Genomic DNA, 16,858 nt, shown 5'->3' on the forward strand with positions numbered 1-16,858 from the left:
TGAGATACTTTTGGGGGTGGGGGTGGAGTTGGGGGTGGGGCTCTTCATAGGAACACAGGAAGCTGCCTTAGACTGAGTCAAACCATTTGTCCTTCTAACCCAGTATTGCTAATGCTGACAGACAGCGGCTTTCCAGGGTTTCAGGCAGGAGTTTTTCCAGCCTTACCTGGAGATGCGAGGGATTGAACCTACGGCCTTCTGCATGCAAAGCAGATGCTCTGCCATTGGCGATGGCCCCTCCCTATTCTTACCATGTGAGGTTTTCAAGAACAGAAGTAGGGATTGATTCTGGTGGGGGCTGGGGGGTTGTTTCCTTTCATGTCAAAAATGGGAGGGAAGGTGGGTGTGTGCAGATATCCTATTTGTCTTCCAACATGGTGAGAGAAACTTATTTCTTCCAAATCAGCATGACAACCATTTCCTTTCCTGGCTATCTCTTTAGCTCCAGATGGTGCATTTTAAGCACATTTGAAACCTCCAACTGCTGTGTCTCTTTTTTACATAAGCATCATATTCTTTTGCATTACATCCCTCTATGCATTACGTCTTTCTTTCTTGCCTTTTTTTTTTTTAAAGTAGAAGATACACCTAAAACTGCAGCATACAAATGCAGTAAATATGTACATCATACAGGCATGCTCGCCAGAGAGCTGGATTGGCTGCTGTTCCCTGTTGAGCGGCCCTGGGCCATGACCATATGGATACCACGTGGCCTGTAGTGAATGGGCACTTCTGAGACCCATTGGAAGTGGAAGAACTGGCTTATCCTTAGCTGTTCTAATTGCCTGCACATTTCCCTGTGTCCCTGTAATTCTGTGTCCTTGCAGCTCTGCAAACAGCCCTCTAGTTTTATCCAAACTCCTGATTATGTGCATTCTTAGATTGTCCCCTCTCCTCCCACAAGACCGTATGGGTTAATGATCTCGTGCAGCAGCAGCAGATCCCTTTAGAAAACACATACACATATGCACCAGCCAACACATTTTTCTGTTTATCCCTCCCAATGCTTTTTTTTTTTTTAATGAAACCACTTTACTTCCCGCCCTTGCTTTGATTTAAGGAGCCAACGAAGCAGCAGATTAAAGGCCAGGGCACATCATGTGTAAAGGAGACACAGAGCCTTTGCAGTATGCACTGCCATCCCTCTGCCTGCAAGAGGTTACGTAACCGAGCATCCAGCAGAGCTCACACATATACTATGACCCCCCCCCCCGCTGCTGCCCCGCATCTCTTCTCTCTCACTCTTCTTCCCTTCTTTTTTTATTCACATGTCCAGCTTGTACATTGCTGCTGGAGCATCCTCAGAAAGGAAGAGAGCTTCATTAATTACTGCAACTGTAAATTCAGCACGGTAACCATTTCCATCCCTGGCTTATTTTTGTTGCTGCTTCTTTTCCTGGTCTCTCCCTTGTACGTTTGGTGTGGTGTTGCTTGTTTTTCTATTGAAATAGGGGAGCAACTGATGAAAGCTAGATATTTATTTTATGAAGTTTATTTCCTTTATATCTAACCTTCATTCCAGGACAGAACTTGAACGCGTGCATACCAGGGTTCTCATGAGGTCTTCCGTCTGAGCACTGACCAAACCCCAGACTAGCCTTCCCCAACTTGACACCCTCCAGATGCTGTGGACTACAATTCCCATCAGCCCCAGACAGTGTGCCCAATGGTCATGGATGATGGGGGTTGTATTCCAAAACATCTGGAGGGCAACAGGTCGGGGAGTGCTGCCCCAGACCACCTTAACTGTGGCAAGGCAGCAGCAGCATGTTGTCAGGAATGCCCCTATTGTCTTCTCCCTCCAATAGCCAGAATCAACAGTCAGACTAAATGGCTGCTTTCCAAAGCTGTATTTCCATTCAACCTAATGAGGCTTACAAATGCTAATTGCCTGAGACTCAAGAGGAAATACAAAGGAACAGCCTACAGCGGTTTCTAAGAGTTAGGAAGTCAGTTGGTCTCCATTTGGAGAAAAGTGTGGCAACTCTCTGAACTTAAGGAGTAGGAGGGGAAATTCTCTCCCTTTCCCGTAGGGCCTCGGGGCGCAGCTGCTGACGTCGAGCCAACCGGGCTGAGCACCTCAGCTCGACTCCCACAACCTCTCACTTGTGCCTGTGCCTCGTGTCTAAAAGCTCAAGTTGTCCCACCCTTTCCATGCCAGGGTCACTGTCGCTCCCAGGAATGTGAGCGGGGGGGGGCTCCCCCTCCAGCTGTGCCTCTGAAACCTGAGAGGGTTCCTTTCCCACAGATTGTATCTCCTCCTCAGAATCAGAGCTGCTTTGAGACTCTATGGGCTCAGATCCAACCCTGACACATGTGTCTTCAGGCCATACTCTGGGACCAAAACACACACATTTCATCCTGCTTTTCCTCCAAGGAGGTCAAGACAGTGTGCATGGTCCATCCATCCTCACAACAATTCTGTGAGGTAGCTTGGGTTGAGAGAGTGTAACTGGCCACACAGTGAGTGTCATGGCTGAGGGGGGGGGGTTGAACCCCGGTCTCCCCAGTCCTAATTTGATGCTCTAACCACTGCACCATTAAATGCAATCACTAGAATATTACTAATGTACATTTGAGCCCTCCACAGCCATACAGCAGAGATATGTAGGCGTACCTTTGGAAACTCTGAAGTGTGGCAACTCCAAGTGGCAGCCAAGTCCGCACATGCACCCCATGCCAGCCCCATCAGGACAAGTGGCGCTTGAAGTCGGGGACTCGGCTGGCACCTGGAGGATGAGTGGCTCTTCCAAGCACCAGCTGAGTCCTTTTCTCCATGCAGAGAGAGGCACGGAGCTCTCTGCATGGAGGAAAGCAAAATGGGTGTGGGTTCGGGCTAGGGATGTCAGAGAATTCTGCCACGGATCTCGGTGAGGCTGAACACCAGTGCATTCGGCCCCCCGAAATCCATGGCGGAACGAAGCCCCACCCCCACCCCACAAAAGGCTCATGAAACGAAGCACTTACCTGCTTCCATCTGCGCTGGCTTGCAAATGGCGGCTGCATGTGCGGCCGCCATTCGTTTCCTCATCATAGCCGTGATAGGCTATGTAAATAATTATGTAGCCTATCACGGCTAATGCAGGGACGCCATTTGCATCCCTGCAGAGGCCGTGATAGGTTACGTAAGTATTTATAAAGCGGACGCAAATGGCGGCGGCTACGGCGGCCGCCATTTGCGTTTCCTTTTTTTTTTTTTTTGCCGTAATAGCCTACGTAAATATTTTTAAATATTTTAAATATACATAGGCTATTACGGCAAAAAAAAGGGGGGGGACACAAATGGCAGCCGCCATAGCCGCCACCATTTGTGTCTGCTGTTTATGTGTTTTTTTGCTGTGATAGGCTACGTAAATACTTACGTAGCCTATCATGGCAAAATACAGGGACGCAAATGGCGGCGGCTACGGCAGCTGCTGTTTGCATCCCTCCAGGCTGCCCAGCGGCCAGATGTCTGGCTGCAGGCAGCCCCGGCCGGCAGCTCCGCGGAATCTCCACGGAGCGGAGCTGGCCGGAGAGAATTTCGGGTGGAGGGACGGAGCGCCTCCCCGTCACCACGAATGTCACCCTTCAAAAAGGTAAGTGACTTTCACACATCCCTAGTTGGGGCCAGATGACACCAGGAAGCCTCCTGATATCATCTGGCCTGCTGGATTGGAGTGGGGTAAGTCCGTCCCTCAGACCAAGGCAGGTTTGACACCCCTGTGCTATATGTATAGCCATGAGACAGCCATTTCAACGGAATGAATGGCTAACCTATCCAACTGCCTCCAGTGTGACCCCTGGTAGTCACACTCAAGAGGCAGTCATACAGATGCACAACTTGTGATAAGCAGTAAAGAGTTGTGCAATGCAGTGCACACTCTGCCATGTCCTTGCACAATTTCCCATCAGCGTGGTGCACAAGGAATCTCTCTGCCATCTTGCAATCACCCTCTCAGGCTCTCAAATTGAATGCCCAGGAAAATAAAGTAGAGCAGGATTCAAAGCACCCACCCATCTGCTATTTCAAGGGCGTATGAATTATGTGGCTAAAATAGTAGTATTCCAAATGTGGGAGAAGAGGACCTGCAACTTTGAAAAGATATAGATCTAGATATATTGTCAAATGAACAAGGAGCGGGTTCCAGTAAAGAATCATATCAATGGTTCAGAGAAGATAGGGAGTCTGGGTTTGGCTTGTTTCTTCTTGAGAGCTAATGCCTCATTTCCTATTGCAATAGCTTCCTTTCAAGTAAATGGAACATCGCTATTATACCTTACATTTATTGACATGCACCGCTGTATTGAATGGACGTTCTCTGTGGTTACTTCTTTCTCCTTATAATGGGATTTGTGGGAAGCTGAAACCTCACTGCAGCCATGAACGTTATGTAGCGTGAAGGGTGATGTGTGCTTTTCCCGTTAAGCCTTACCAAAAGGGGGGACAACTGCACTTTCATCCCCCAGACTTCCCCCCACCCATGGGCCACAATATTTTTAATGGGTTTTTTAAGGGGGAAAAAATGGCATCTGGAACATTACAGAACCTTAAGAAGGACAAATCTAGCTTGAAAACAGCTAGATTTGACCATGGGGGGTTACTTTCTTTTTTCAGGGTGTGGAAGGCCCTGGGGGGTTGGGGGTGGGCTGCACTGTGGGGGGGCATGTTGCCCATTCATGCATTAAGGGACCCTGATTCTGGGAAAGACTGAAGGCAAAAGGAGAAGGGGACGGCAGAGGATGAGATGGCTAGATAGCATCAGCGATGCAATGAATATGAATTTGAGCACGCTCCGGGAGAGAGCGCAGGACAGGAAGGCCTGGCGTGCTATGGTCCATGGGGTCACGAAGAGTCGGACATGACTGAACGACTGAACAACAACAACAACAACATATAGAACTGGAAGGGTGCCATGGCACTCACGTCCTGCTTGTGGGCCTTCCACAGGCTTTTCGTTGGACACTATGGGAACAGAATGCTGGACCAGGCGAGCCTTTGGTCTGATTCAGCACCTCTCTTTCTATGTTCTTATGAAATATGTGGCACCTGCATTGGAGGCCAATCATGTTGAAATGAATGGGGGATGCGCAGTGGTAGAGGGTGTGTGTGTGTGGGGGGTGCACGTTGCCCTTTTCTCCAAGGGGATCAAAGCACACCGGTGGCCTTCCATTAGGGATGAGCAAGTGAGTGATGTTTGAGATCACCAGAATTGTCCAAACAACATCTTGCCACTTATCTTGTGCCCAGTTCTCATTCGTGTTTGCAGTTGCTGCTCATTCTGGGAGAACGGGAAACTTGTGCAAATCGAGCAGCAATCGAACAGGAAATTTGCACAGGTTTCCCCAAATTTGCGCAAATTTCCTAATTTGCACAGCTTTCCTTCATAGGCCAAAGTGGAGCTGATTCAGTCTATGGAGGAAAGTTTTGCAAATTAGGGAATTTGCTCATATCAAACTAGGAATCGGGAACAAGATGAGAGCAAGCACGTGTTCGACAGTTTTCAGATATTTTGGCAGATGTGTGCTCGTGTTCAGAGCTTTGAACAGGCATGCTTGCACGTTTTGCAAGCAAAAACCCAAAATTCTCATTCCTTTCTATCTTTCAGCCAGATATTGGTCAGGCCCAACCAAGCCTGCTTAGCTTCAGAAATGGAACTACATCTCTCAGCTCTGGGTAGATAGCACATGTTAGCTTTACAGATGTCAAGCAAGGAGACAATTGTTTCTGTACACGTTTGCTTATTTAACCGTGAAATGAGGACCACAAGATGCTCACTTAAATAAGCATTGATGGTGCTTGATGGCTGGTGACTACCAGCTATTATATGCACACTCTGCCTCTTGGATGGAGACTGGAGGAAACTATTTGACAGCTTTGAATATACACATTGAGTGGTAGGCTGCTAATCAGGGGCATTGCTAGGCCCATGGTTTTTTCCCCTCAACTTAATTACCATGCAGGGGGGCAATTTTCAAGGGTGCTCACAGCTGTGAAGAGTTAACCCCCCCCCCCCATCTTCTCCTGTGTGGCAATTACACTTAGAAAAAACATGTATTTTTTCCATTGGTTTGGAATGATCTGGGTGGAAATTAATTGAAGAATTTATTTTATTAGGGATGATTTGGATGATAAATTAGTTGGCTGGTTTTGGCTCCTGTGAAATTTAAATAAATCCTAGTGCTACTTTCTATATTTATTGATATAAATGAGCATGTGCAGACTTTACGTAGATTTTTGTCTCAGGATCCTGGCCCTGAATTGTTTAAGTGTCTAGCAACACCTCATGTGGTGCAGAGTGGTAGGCGGCAGTATTGCAACCGAAACTCTCCCCACGACCTGAGTTCAATCCCAGCGGAAGCTGGGTCCCAGGTAGCCGGCTCAGGTTGACTCAGCCTTCCATCCTTCTGAAGTTGGTAAAATGAGTACCCAGCTTGCTGGGGGAAAGGTAGTCACGACTGGGGAAGGCAATGGCAAACCACCCTGCTATAGTCTGCCATGAAAATGCCAGCGCAAGCGGTGTCTCTCTAGGAGTCAGCAGTGACTCGGTGCTTGCACAGGAGGAACCTTTCCTTTCCTACCAACACCTGTGCTGCTAATGTCTGCTGCTTGCTTGGGGTGGGTGGGAGACTAATGAGCTTTAAAGAGGTGCTTATTTGCTCCCCCAGACTCATCTTGCATATCTATCAATGGCACGGATACTGGAAATACATTCTATACCTCCAGTACCCTGTCCCCACAAGGAAGCTGGACCTGTAAAAGGCTGACCACTGCAAGTTTGTCCTGCTCCAAGAAGTGGGGGATGTGAGATGGTATTTCCCAAGTAAAAATCTATTCTTCAATGGAATGAGTCAGCGAGAATTGGGAGTTGCGGGCAGGCAGCTCTTTCCTGCTTTGCCATGTACAACTCTCTGCATTGGGAGATTGGAAGTGGGAGGCTGTTGAAAGTGGTGTGTATAATAAGTGATCTCTTGCCTGTCTCCTAGCAGGTTGCTTCCAGCAATGAACTGTCTCTCGTATATAAAATCCAGGAAACTCTTTGGCGGAAATGAATTTTTAATGCAAATAGATGCTTAGTGCCACAGATAACCCGAGAAAGGGAGTCATTTGCCGGAGAGCGTTAGGGTTTCAGGTTGCATAGTTGCAAGCTAGAGTATAGGGGAACGGCAAGGGTTGCTGAGGTCAATATAGGAAAAGGGCTATGAAAACCCTGCCATAATGTTAGTTGGACCCTGATTTTTGTTGGTGTGGTTCTCATGCGGTATATGGGAATCTCCCCCACCCTGACCTTGAAGAGAATTTTACTGATCTTTATCCCTGGATGATCTGGCCACAGCTTTGGAGAAAGAGAGATTGCGCCGCACATGGAACAGAAGAATGGTGCATTGATCATTAACTAGCAAAACTCCATCAGCGGAGAAATAAAGAGAGGGCCCATATAGTATGAACCTACGAGGGGAGGCAATGTGTCTCTCTGCACTGAGATGTGTTGTGCACCCCTTATGGGACTTTGGCTGAGCACCAGATGAGGTGTGCAGTGTGAGCCCCATGAATAGGATCTCCCTCGGATTTTTTTTTTTTAAGTTAAACAGAAACCCAATAGGGCAGGGGAGTGATTTAGATCAGGACTGTGATACTGGGGAAAGAGGAGGGTAATCCTTTCCCCCGTGCCATATTCCTGATTGAAATCCCCCCTCAAAGTTGCAACTGTTCATTTTTATTACATTTCTATTGTGTCCCCTTCCTCCAAGGAGCTCAAGGAAGTATACATGCCTGCCTGCTCCATTTTATCTTCACAAGAACCCAGTGAGGTAGCTTAGGCTGAGAGAGTGACTGGCCAAAGGTTACACAGGGAGCTGAGTGAGGATTTGAGCTATTTGTTTCACTGGGCAAAACTTACAGGAACCTGGAAAGCTTTTTTCCTCTATGGGGTAAGTAGCAGCTGAAGCAAGCCATGTTGATTGGGGGAAATGATGCAAGGAAAGGGTTACGCCTCCCTCCTTCTAACACTGCAGTCATGATTTGGATTCTCTTCCTCCCATGACTCCTATTAATGTTTTTCTCTTTTAAAAAACAAAAACATGTGAGGTCCTGTTCACAGCTAGTCCGCCTCATGAGGAAGCTCAGGTGATGCTCAGTTTTCCACATTCTAGTGATGGGCGGACGGACCTAAAGGGGCAGGGCTGAAAACACCAGCCTGTTAACTTAAAGCTCGTACTGCAAATAACTAAGCCTTAGGAGACTAAAATGATCAAGGGGCTGGAGCATCTCCCCTGTGAAAGAAGGTTACAACAGCTGGGATTGTTTAGCTTGGGAAAAAAGAGGGCAAGGGGAGACATGATAGAGGTGTACGAAGTTATGCATGGTGTGGAGAATGTGGATGGGGAGACATCCCTCTCTCAAAATACTAGAATCCAAAAGGGTTCTCCCATGAAGCTGATGGGCGGGAGATTCAGGACAGAGAAAAGGAAGAACTTCTTTACACAGCGTATAGTTAAACTATGGAATTCACTACCACAGGATGTAGTGATGGCCACCAGTTTGGATGGCTTTAAAAGGGAGTTGGACAAATTGCTGGAGGAAAAGGCTATCAATGGCTACTAGGCTTGAGGGCTATGTGCTACCTCCAGTATCAGAGGCAGTGAGCCTACGTACACCAGTTGCTGGGGAACATGGGTGGGAGGGTGCTGCTGCGCTCATGCCCTGCTTGTGGGTTCCTGGTCGACAGCTGGTTGGCCAGTGTGTGAATGGAATGCTGGACTGGATGGACCCGTGGTCTGATGCAGAAGGGCTCTACTTCTGTTCTTATCAGAGGTATTTCAACCTTTTAGAATTGAGGGGAAACTGCACAAAAGCCAGGAAACCACTGAATGAAAAGTGATCAGGGAAAGGGGGTGGGGCCAGGAGAAGGAGGCATGGCCATCTGGGGAACCCTGGAGGGCTGGATTGGGACCCCAGGCAGGTCGGATTTGGCCTACAGGCCTAAGGCTCTGTACCCCTGGATTAGAGGGTTCAACTAGACCTAGGTTCAAATTCCCACTCTACCACGGCGACCTTGGGCTGATCACTCTCTTGCAGCGTAGCCTCCCTCACAAGATTGTTCTGAGGGTTAAAAAATGGGAAGGGAGGACATTGTACACCTCCCCGAGCTCCTTTCCTGGGATATAAATAAATGATAACTAGTTTGGCCTTCGGTGGAGGCCCCGTAAGGAGAGAACGGCAGCTATAATTAATCAATGAAGCAGTTCTGAAGTAGATTTGACTGTCGACTCAAGTCAAACAAAGGCAGCTTGTTCAGACAAAGTCAGCAGCTGGAAAACAAGAACCGGCTACTTAATTGCTCTCAGACCTCTTTTCCCACCCACCTTGGAGAGTTAGTGGAGTGGAGCTGTGACCATCCAACAAGCAAAATTCTTTACTACCATCAAACTGCAGCTGCAGCCCTAATGCATAAGCTATTTGTCATGGAGCAAGTCTGGATTCTCTAGAGGAATAGTGAGGGCGGGGTGGGAGAAAAGGGCTCCCACCGGCCTTCCCCCAACCTGGTGCTTTCCAGATGTGTTGGGCAACAGCCAGTGGGTGCCGGTGGCTCTGATGTCAGTGGGGCAGGGAATCTGCTCCAGGTTTCATTCAGAACTAGTCAGAACTGTAAAGGAGCTATCCAGTGTGCTTCCACACACAGTCTGGAGTTCAGGGCCTCCAAAAGGAATGGTTATCTACTTAAAACCATAGGTTTTATATTATGTTGTCTCCATGAAAACTGTAATTTCTCATTTCCCTAGAGTTTTGCTTTCCCGGTTATTTTACCACGTTTCTTAGCACACAGAAATTTCCAGGTGAAAACGGTCGTTGAAAGCAAGCAACTTTGTGCGGGGGAGGAAAATAAAAAATAGGATCCCAGTGGGAAATTTCAAAAAAGGAAGAAGACACCAAGGGAGAATTACCAAGGGAGAAAGAAAGGGATTAGAGTGGCAAACCTTTTCCTAGCTGTTTTTTTCTTTTTCTTTTTTAAAATAAAAAGCTTGTTCAATTCAATGGAACGACAAGGACACACCCTCGGCTGCCATCTAGTGCTCATAACAGCACTGACAGTGGACTCTTGTCTCCTTCCTTTTCTGCAGACAGAAAGCTCTGGCGTCTACAGGAGGCCGAAGCGTCCAAGCAGCCTGTGACTGGTTCGTATGAATTAATATATTCTAAAATATGCAACATCTAATCATATATATATATATGGAAATTATTTTCCTCGTACTTGTAATAGGGATACAGTCCATCAATCCACCTAGCTCAGTACTGTGCACGACACTGATTGGCAACGGCTCTCTGGGGGGGGCGTCTCAGATAGGGGGATCTCAACCCAGTTTTCGCTGGAGATGTTGGGGATTGAAGCTGTGACCTTCTGCATGCAAAGCACGTCCCCTGCCACTGAGCTACTGCCACTCCTAATGCAACACTCCTCCCAACTTTCACAGATGAAAACAGGGACAAGCCTTGTATCACCCCAAGTCCTCATGACCAGTGGAGGCTCATGGCTCCTATGTCACTGGGGTGGTGAATCCGCACCGGGTTTCAGTCGGAACCATTCCAAACTCTAAAGCAGCTATCCGAGCTATTCCTGCATTGAGCAGGGGGTTGGACTCGATGGCCTTGTAGGCCCCTTCCAACCCTACTATTCTATGATTCTATGAGGTGCCCCACCCCACTGACATCGGAGCCACCAGCCTCCACTGCTCATAACACAGATGGCTATCCAAGTTGCCGCCACCAGTGCCAATACCACACTGTCGCACGTTGCTGCAGGCTCCAGTCTGACGCCACTCTGCAGGACTAATTTGCACTGCAATAGTTTCATCCTGTGCCATTTTAAAAGCCAAGAGGGCCTTTGGCCTTTAGGGGATTTTTTTATTATTACATTTATTTCCCTCCTTTTTTTCCCTCTTGGAAGGAACCCAAGGCAGCTTACATTATCTTCCTCCTGTCCATTTTATCCTCACAACAACCCTGTGAGGTAGGTTAGGCTGAGAGTCAGTGACTGGCCCAGAGTCACCCAGTGAGCTTCATGGCCGAGTGGGGACTAGAACCCGGATCTCCCAGCTCCCAGTCCAACATTCCAACCACTACAGTACACTTGCTCTCCTTTTCGTACAGCACCTCAGGAATCTCCATGCCTGGAAGTTTCCCCAACAGTTCCAGTCCAACATTCTAACCACTACACCACCCTGGCTCTCTACACCACCCTGGCTCTCTACGTAATTGTACTACATATTCTCCTCCATATCATCTCAATAACTATGCAAACATCCTGGCTAAAACATTCAGTCAGCCTTTTTTCTCCTGCCCTCCCCTCCCCTCCCCCCTCCCCTAACCTGCTTTTTGTAACATCTTGCCCAATGAAGAGATCTGGACATCTCAAAAGCTTGCACAGTTTTTGCGATCTTTGAGTTGCCCTCATAAAGGTATTACACTATATGGATTTTGGAGTAATTGTCCCACAGTCTGTTAAAAGCAGTTCACAATGAACCTCTCCAGCATGCAGTGCAATAACAGGCTGTGCACTACATGGGACCTTAATGTTTATGTTCACGGGTGGGTGTTTACATGTATGTGCATTAGAGTCAAGATGCATCCGTTACTTATCCAGAGACTTAACTTCTAGAGATGCTGCAGAGGAAGTTGGACAGCAATTCGCAGTCACCAAACCTTCACAAAAGCAAAAATAGGACAAACTAAGAAGCAGCAATTTACCAGGGACTGGGAGTTCTCCCTAGTAAACAGGGACAGTTGGAGCATATGGTGACATGCAGTTCTGCTATAGCGCGGTTATCCATGGCAATTGGAATGGTGTTGCTGTACTTGGAGGCGCATAATCTGCTCCCACACCAAGAGCTGCATCCAAGTCACTGTGGGCAGAGCTTCCATCTGTGCATGGGAGATTCCACCCACATTCTGGGTTCCTAAGGGCCCCTCCCCCTTTCCCAGTGCATCCCCTGAAAAACTGCTCTGGAAAGGCAGCATCAGGGAGACTCCAAAGTTTCACAAAGAGCTGCACTCAGAAATTGGGAGAGCCCTGGCACATGGGCACATGCATTTTATTTATTTAATTTTACATAAAATGATTTTGGGGCCGCCTTTAAGGGTAGGACTCTTGGGCTGTGGGCTGTTTCTTTCTCCCCCCAGATGGAAGGTGTGTCATTGTTTGTTTTTTTCAGAGGACATCACAGCCTCTGCGTTAGTAATCCGTTCCATTTTATTTGTTGAACTTCCTTGTTCTCTTCTGCTCTCCCGAAATGGCAATTCATTTCCCTGCTACAGGCTGTTTTCCCACGTATGCGATCCTTTCCTCGACGACTCCCTGCCTCGGGAGTATGTCCTCTACCTGCGTCCCACTGGTCCCTTAGCGCAGAAGCTCTCCGAATTCTGGCAGCAGTCAAAGCAGCTATGCGGGAAGAACAAAGCTCACAACATCTTCCCCCACATCACGCTCTGCCAGTTCTTTATGGTGAGTCAGCGCTTTTCCTTCACCGCCTTGCCCTCTGCTGTGTCTGGTCAAATTTGAAGGGCCAAGGGAGTCACATGATGCTGCTGTGTGCACAATGACTGAAGGAGTGTACCAGTCAGTCAAGGAGTGTACCAGGGCTACAAACTACATGTGACTCTAAATGTGCCTCTTTTTAAGTTGCGTGAATCTGTTTAGAAATGCAGATAGCAGCTATGGTCAGGCTGCTGGATATATCCTTGGTCTATCTAACCTAGGGGTGTAGTACCTCAGGCCCAGGGACCAAATCCAGACCACTGGGGTCCCGATCGTGGGGGTTCCCAGATGCCCTTTCTGCCAACCAGCAATTGTGAGGTGATTTCCCAACCTTTGTATGTTTTCTTCCCTATTCTAAAAGTCTGAAATGCTTAGTTACGGGCAGTAAGAGCTTTAAGCTAAAATATGCTGGGATTTTTTTGGCCCTGCCCCTTTTCCTTTGGCCACACCCCTTTGGCCTTCAGCCCTCCCACCGCTGGAATGTGGCTCCCAAGAGCTCCTCGGAAATGGAATTTGGCCTTCAGGCTAAAAGAGGTTCTCCGCCCCTGGTGTAACCCAATATTGCCCTACTCTCCTCAGTGGTAGCTCTCCAAGACCTCTTAGACAGCTTCAGCCATTGGGCAGTGTGTGTGTGTGTGTGTGTGTGTGTGTGTGTGTGTGTGTGTGTTTAATCTCAGTCTCCCATGGCCTGCTACCTGGTCCGTTTTTAACTAGAGATACCAGGAATTGAACTTGGGACTTCCTCCATGCGAAGCATGAGCTCTGCCACTGAGCTATAGTGATCCCAGCTACTATATAGAGTTTTCACAAGGATTACCAAGAAAATGAATGTCAGTGATTGTTACAAAAGGGCTTTCCCCCCTCTTCGATATTGTGGGAAGCTCACAGTATCAATTCTTTAGTATTTGGAGGGTTTAGAAAGCCCCCTGGAAGCCTGCAGTTTGTAGCATGGAAAGTAGAATCTAGCCATCTAGGATGGTCTCTTGCATCAGTAGAATCTCGGGAGACTCAACTAATTTGAAGGGAAAAAAACAAGTGTCCAGCCCTCAACATCATCTGCCCATACTCTCTTGCAGTGTGAAGATAGCAAGGTCGATGCGCTCTGCGAAGCTCTGCATGCTACAGTGACACGTTGGAGGTGCAAGTTCCCTGCTCCTTTGCCTCTGGAACTCTACACCTCCTCAAACTTCATTGGGCTTTTTGTCAAGGAGGACAGTGCTGAGGTCCTCAAGAAATTTGCTGCAGACTTTGCTACAGAAGCCACTTCTAAAGCTGGTGAGTATGCAAGACAGGATGAGATTTGTTTAATTATACTTTTATATTGTATTTATCTTTATTGTTTTGCATATGATATTTGGTGTAAAATAGAAAACTGTCAGGGGGGCTTCCGAAGCTGTTAAAGCCTTGGGGCCATGATATCTCAAGGATTGCTTGCTCCTGTATGAACCCACCCTTGTTCTAAGATCAGCTGGTGAGGCCCTTCTCTGGTCCTCTCTGTTGAGGTCAGATTGGTGGTAAAGAGAGAATGGGGCCTTTTCTGCCTTTTCTGTCATCTTTGGAATGTTCTCCCTAGTTTGGTCATCGGCACCCCTACTTATGACCTTTCAGCACCAAATTACAGTGTTTTTATATACCCAAGTATTTTAACTCAGTTTGTTGTGGTTTAAGACTGTTGGTGTTAGATTCATGTTTAAGTTTAAACAATCTTAATTTAAACTAGATTATGGATCTCCAGGCCTTTGGGGGTCCATTGGTCCTCTTCTTGCCTTCTGTCATCTAACCAACACATTTCTGTTTCGGCAAGTGTTTGATTTGCCAGTTGGAGGAGCTTTTAATAGACTGAGGAATTTTTAATAGCCCTTGTTCTCCAGCTTTAAAAAAAAATCTGTTGCACTTGCCTCCTGTTTTTATTCTTCTGTTGTATTGTTAATTGTTTGAACTTATTTTCAAATGTGATATTTTATTAGATCTCTGTATTTATATTTACCCAGACGGTTGTTGGTGTGTGTGTGTTTTTAACTTGCTGTTCTGCTGTTGTGGTTTTCAGTGCATTTTTATCTTCCTATTTAGTGTTAGGCTTCTTATGCTTAATTTTGAAAGCATGGAACATGTTGGGAGAGGTGGGATACACCTGCATTAAATGAATAAATATGATTTGCAAAGGTGATATAAAACACAACAAAAAGAACATAGCAAAATGTAAAACCCTAGTAAACAGCCCGCCTCCAATGGAGCAGGTAGAAGAGGTAACATGACCCTCAAAAGCTTGGGGGAACAGGATGGAGTTCTCCTGGGGCCTAAAAGATAGTAACAATGGTGCCAGTTGAACAGACCTAGGAAGAGAGTTCCACATCTGGAATGCCACCACAGTAAAGGCCCTGCCTTTTTGCAGCACCCAGCTGATATCAGAAAGCAGGGACACCTGGTGGAGTATCTGAGGAGAAGGTCTCAATGGGCAGTTTCATAGAATCGTAGAGTTGGAAGGCAGGGCTGAGGTGAAGGGTAGGCATGGTTGGGCACTTGCTGAGGGCCCACATCCCAGCAGGGTCCCACTGACAAAAAAACCCCTGGAGTTACTCCTCCTCTTCACCCTTGCAACCTTCTTGTTCACCTGCTAGAACAGGTGATGGAGATGGTAAGAAGCAAGAGCAGTAGATGCTGCTGCCTGCTTGCTCATTGGCTGTCTACCTGTGAAGCAAGCAAGTTGTAGCACTGATAAGAAAGAGGATAAGGAGCAACAGCAGCTGGTTGACAGTGGCGGTGAGAAGGTAGACTCACCGAGGGAGGGGGCCCAATGGTCGGTACCTTTCCCAAGGGCCCTCCAAAGCCTGGAGCTGGCACTGATAGAAGATATCTCAAAGATCATCTAGTCTAACCCCCTGCCAGTGCAGGAAACCTGCTGCTACAGCATCTCTGATCTGTGGCCATCCAGCCTCTGCTTAGAAACCTCTCACAAAAGGGTATTTTCAGATAATGCGGAGAAGCCACTCTGGGAGCCTTGGCTGGAGAGTGGGAGAAAAATGCTTGGAATAAATAATATATTCCCCGCATGACATACCAAATGGCTTGTTTAATCTTTTGTCTTGCTTATTCTGTTGAGATCAATCATGATTATTCCCTGCAATATCTATCTTGGATCACTTGCTACAGTCCTCCGTATAGGTTTCCTCTGCAGGCACTTTTTAGCGATTCATCTGCTTTCTAGATTGTGTAGGCTGGTGTAGGTGCAGGGCAGTGTGTGTGTGTGTAGATATAGATATATATGAGAGAGACAGAGACAGAGAGATGACTCTCTGTATATATCCTTTATGGTTCCCTCTATTTTTGAACACCTTGAGATTGTTCTCAGATGCAAAATTATCTGGGCCAGTCCAGAAAGGATAGATATTTTTGAACTTCTGGGGGTTTGATCTTTCACTTTTGAGCTCAAAACACTTTTGAGTTCTGTGTCAGTTCTTCCATTCCCATTGGTTCAAAAGCAAAATGCAATCTCTACTTCCTGTGATTCATCATCTCCTGAAAAGGAAGTTGACATTTTGGCAGTTCTTTAACCTTTCTGACAGACAAATGTCGGGGGGGGGGGGGTGTTTTCTGTGTTTGACAATGCTAGCATTTCCTGCATCCGCTTGCTATCTTAAGATGCCTGTAAACAATGCTATGAATAACAGCATCTACCAGGCATAGTTTTTTCTATTCAATACACACAACCATTTCCCCCTATTCTTTCTTTCCACTTAGATGGAAATCTCTCAGAACAGAATGTCTATGTACCAATAGACCTCCCAGATACTACATGCTGGATTCAAATGAGGAAGGCCATTGTGTTTATGAGTGGGTGGTAGAGGCATAACTCAGTGGTAGAGTATATGCAGAAGGTTTCAGGTTCAAGCCCCAGCATCTCCAGCAAGTAGGGTTAGAAAGAACCTTACCTGAGCTCTACCAATTGGAGCAGCCAGCACTAGTGCTGTGCCGAAAATTTCTCCTGCATGTTTTTCGACCATTTTTATTCAATTTCATTAAAAAAAAAAAAAAGGAATTGCTTTCAAAGAGAAATTCAAAGGAGGAGAAATTTTGGAGAAATTCTCATGAGTTGGGTTTGGGGTTCTTGTGCTTATCTTACTTGTGAAGTGGCTGAAAAGTGTGCATGAGTGTCCTGTCTGTCACTGTACAGTCATCTCTGTGGCAGCCTGTAGCCTCCCTGGCTTCCCGCACTTCAGTTAAAGCTGTCATGAGGAAGACAACCTGAGGCAATTCCTCCCATCGGGCTTTTTTCAGTTCAGGAAGTGCAAGTAGCCTGGGAGGCTGCAGAGCACTGGAAAGATGTACAACAGAGAGAGAAAAGTCAC

The 16,858-nt window shown here is 47.0% G+C and overlaps 1 protein-coding gene across 2 annotated transcripts in view; it reads left to right on the top strand.

The window, feature by feature from the left end:
* The window catches only part of UBASH3B (ubiquitin associated and SH3 domain containing B), a 100,901-nt gene that overhangs the window by 58,892 nt on the left and 25,151 nt on the right, over nt 1-16,858 (top strand). For both annotated transcript variants that reach the window (XM_084803606.1, XM_084803605.1), the window contains exons 2-4: nt 10,102-10,155; nt 12,293-12,479; nt 13,589-13,787. In XM_084803606.1, the coding sequence (XP_084659732.1) occupies nt 10,102-10,155; nt 12,293-12,479; nt 13,589-13,787 (440 nt within the window). The remainder of the gene's footprint in view (nt 1-10,101; nt 10,156-12,292; nt 12,480-13,588; nt 13,788-16,858) is intronic.

The sequence above is a fragment of the Heloderma suspectum genome, chromosome 6 (assembly GCF_057233095.1).
Source record: "Heloderma suspectum isolate Gila_16-S chromosome 6, 16-S_ref, whole genome shotgun sequence".
NCBI classification, from domain to species: Eukaryota; Metazoa; Chordata; class Lepidosauria; order Squamata; family Helodermatidae; genus Heloderma; species Heloderma suspectum.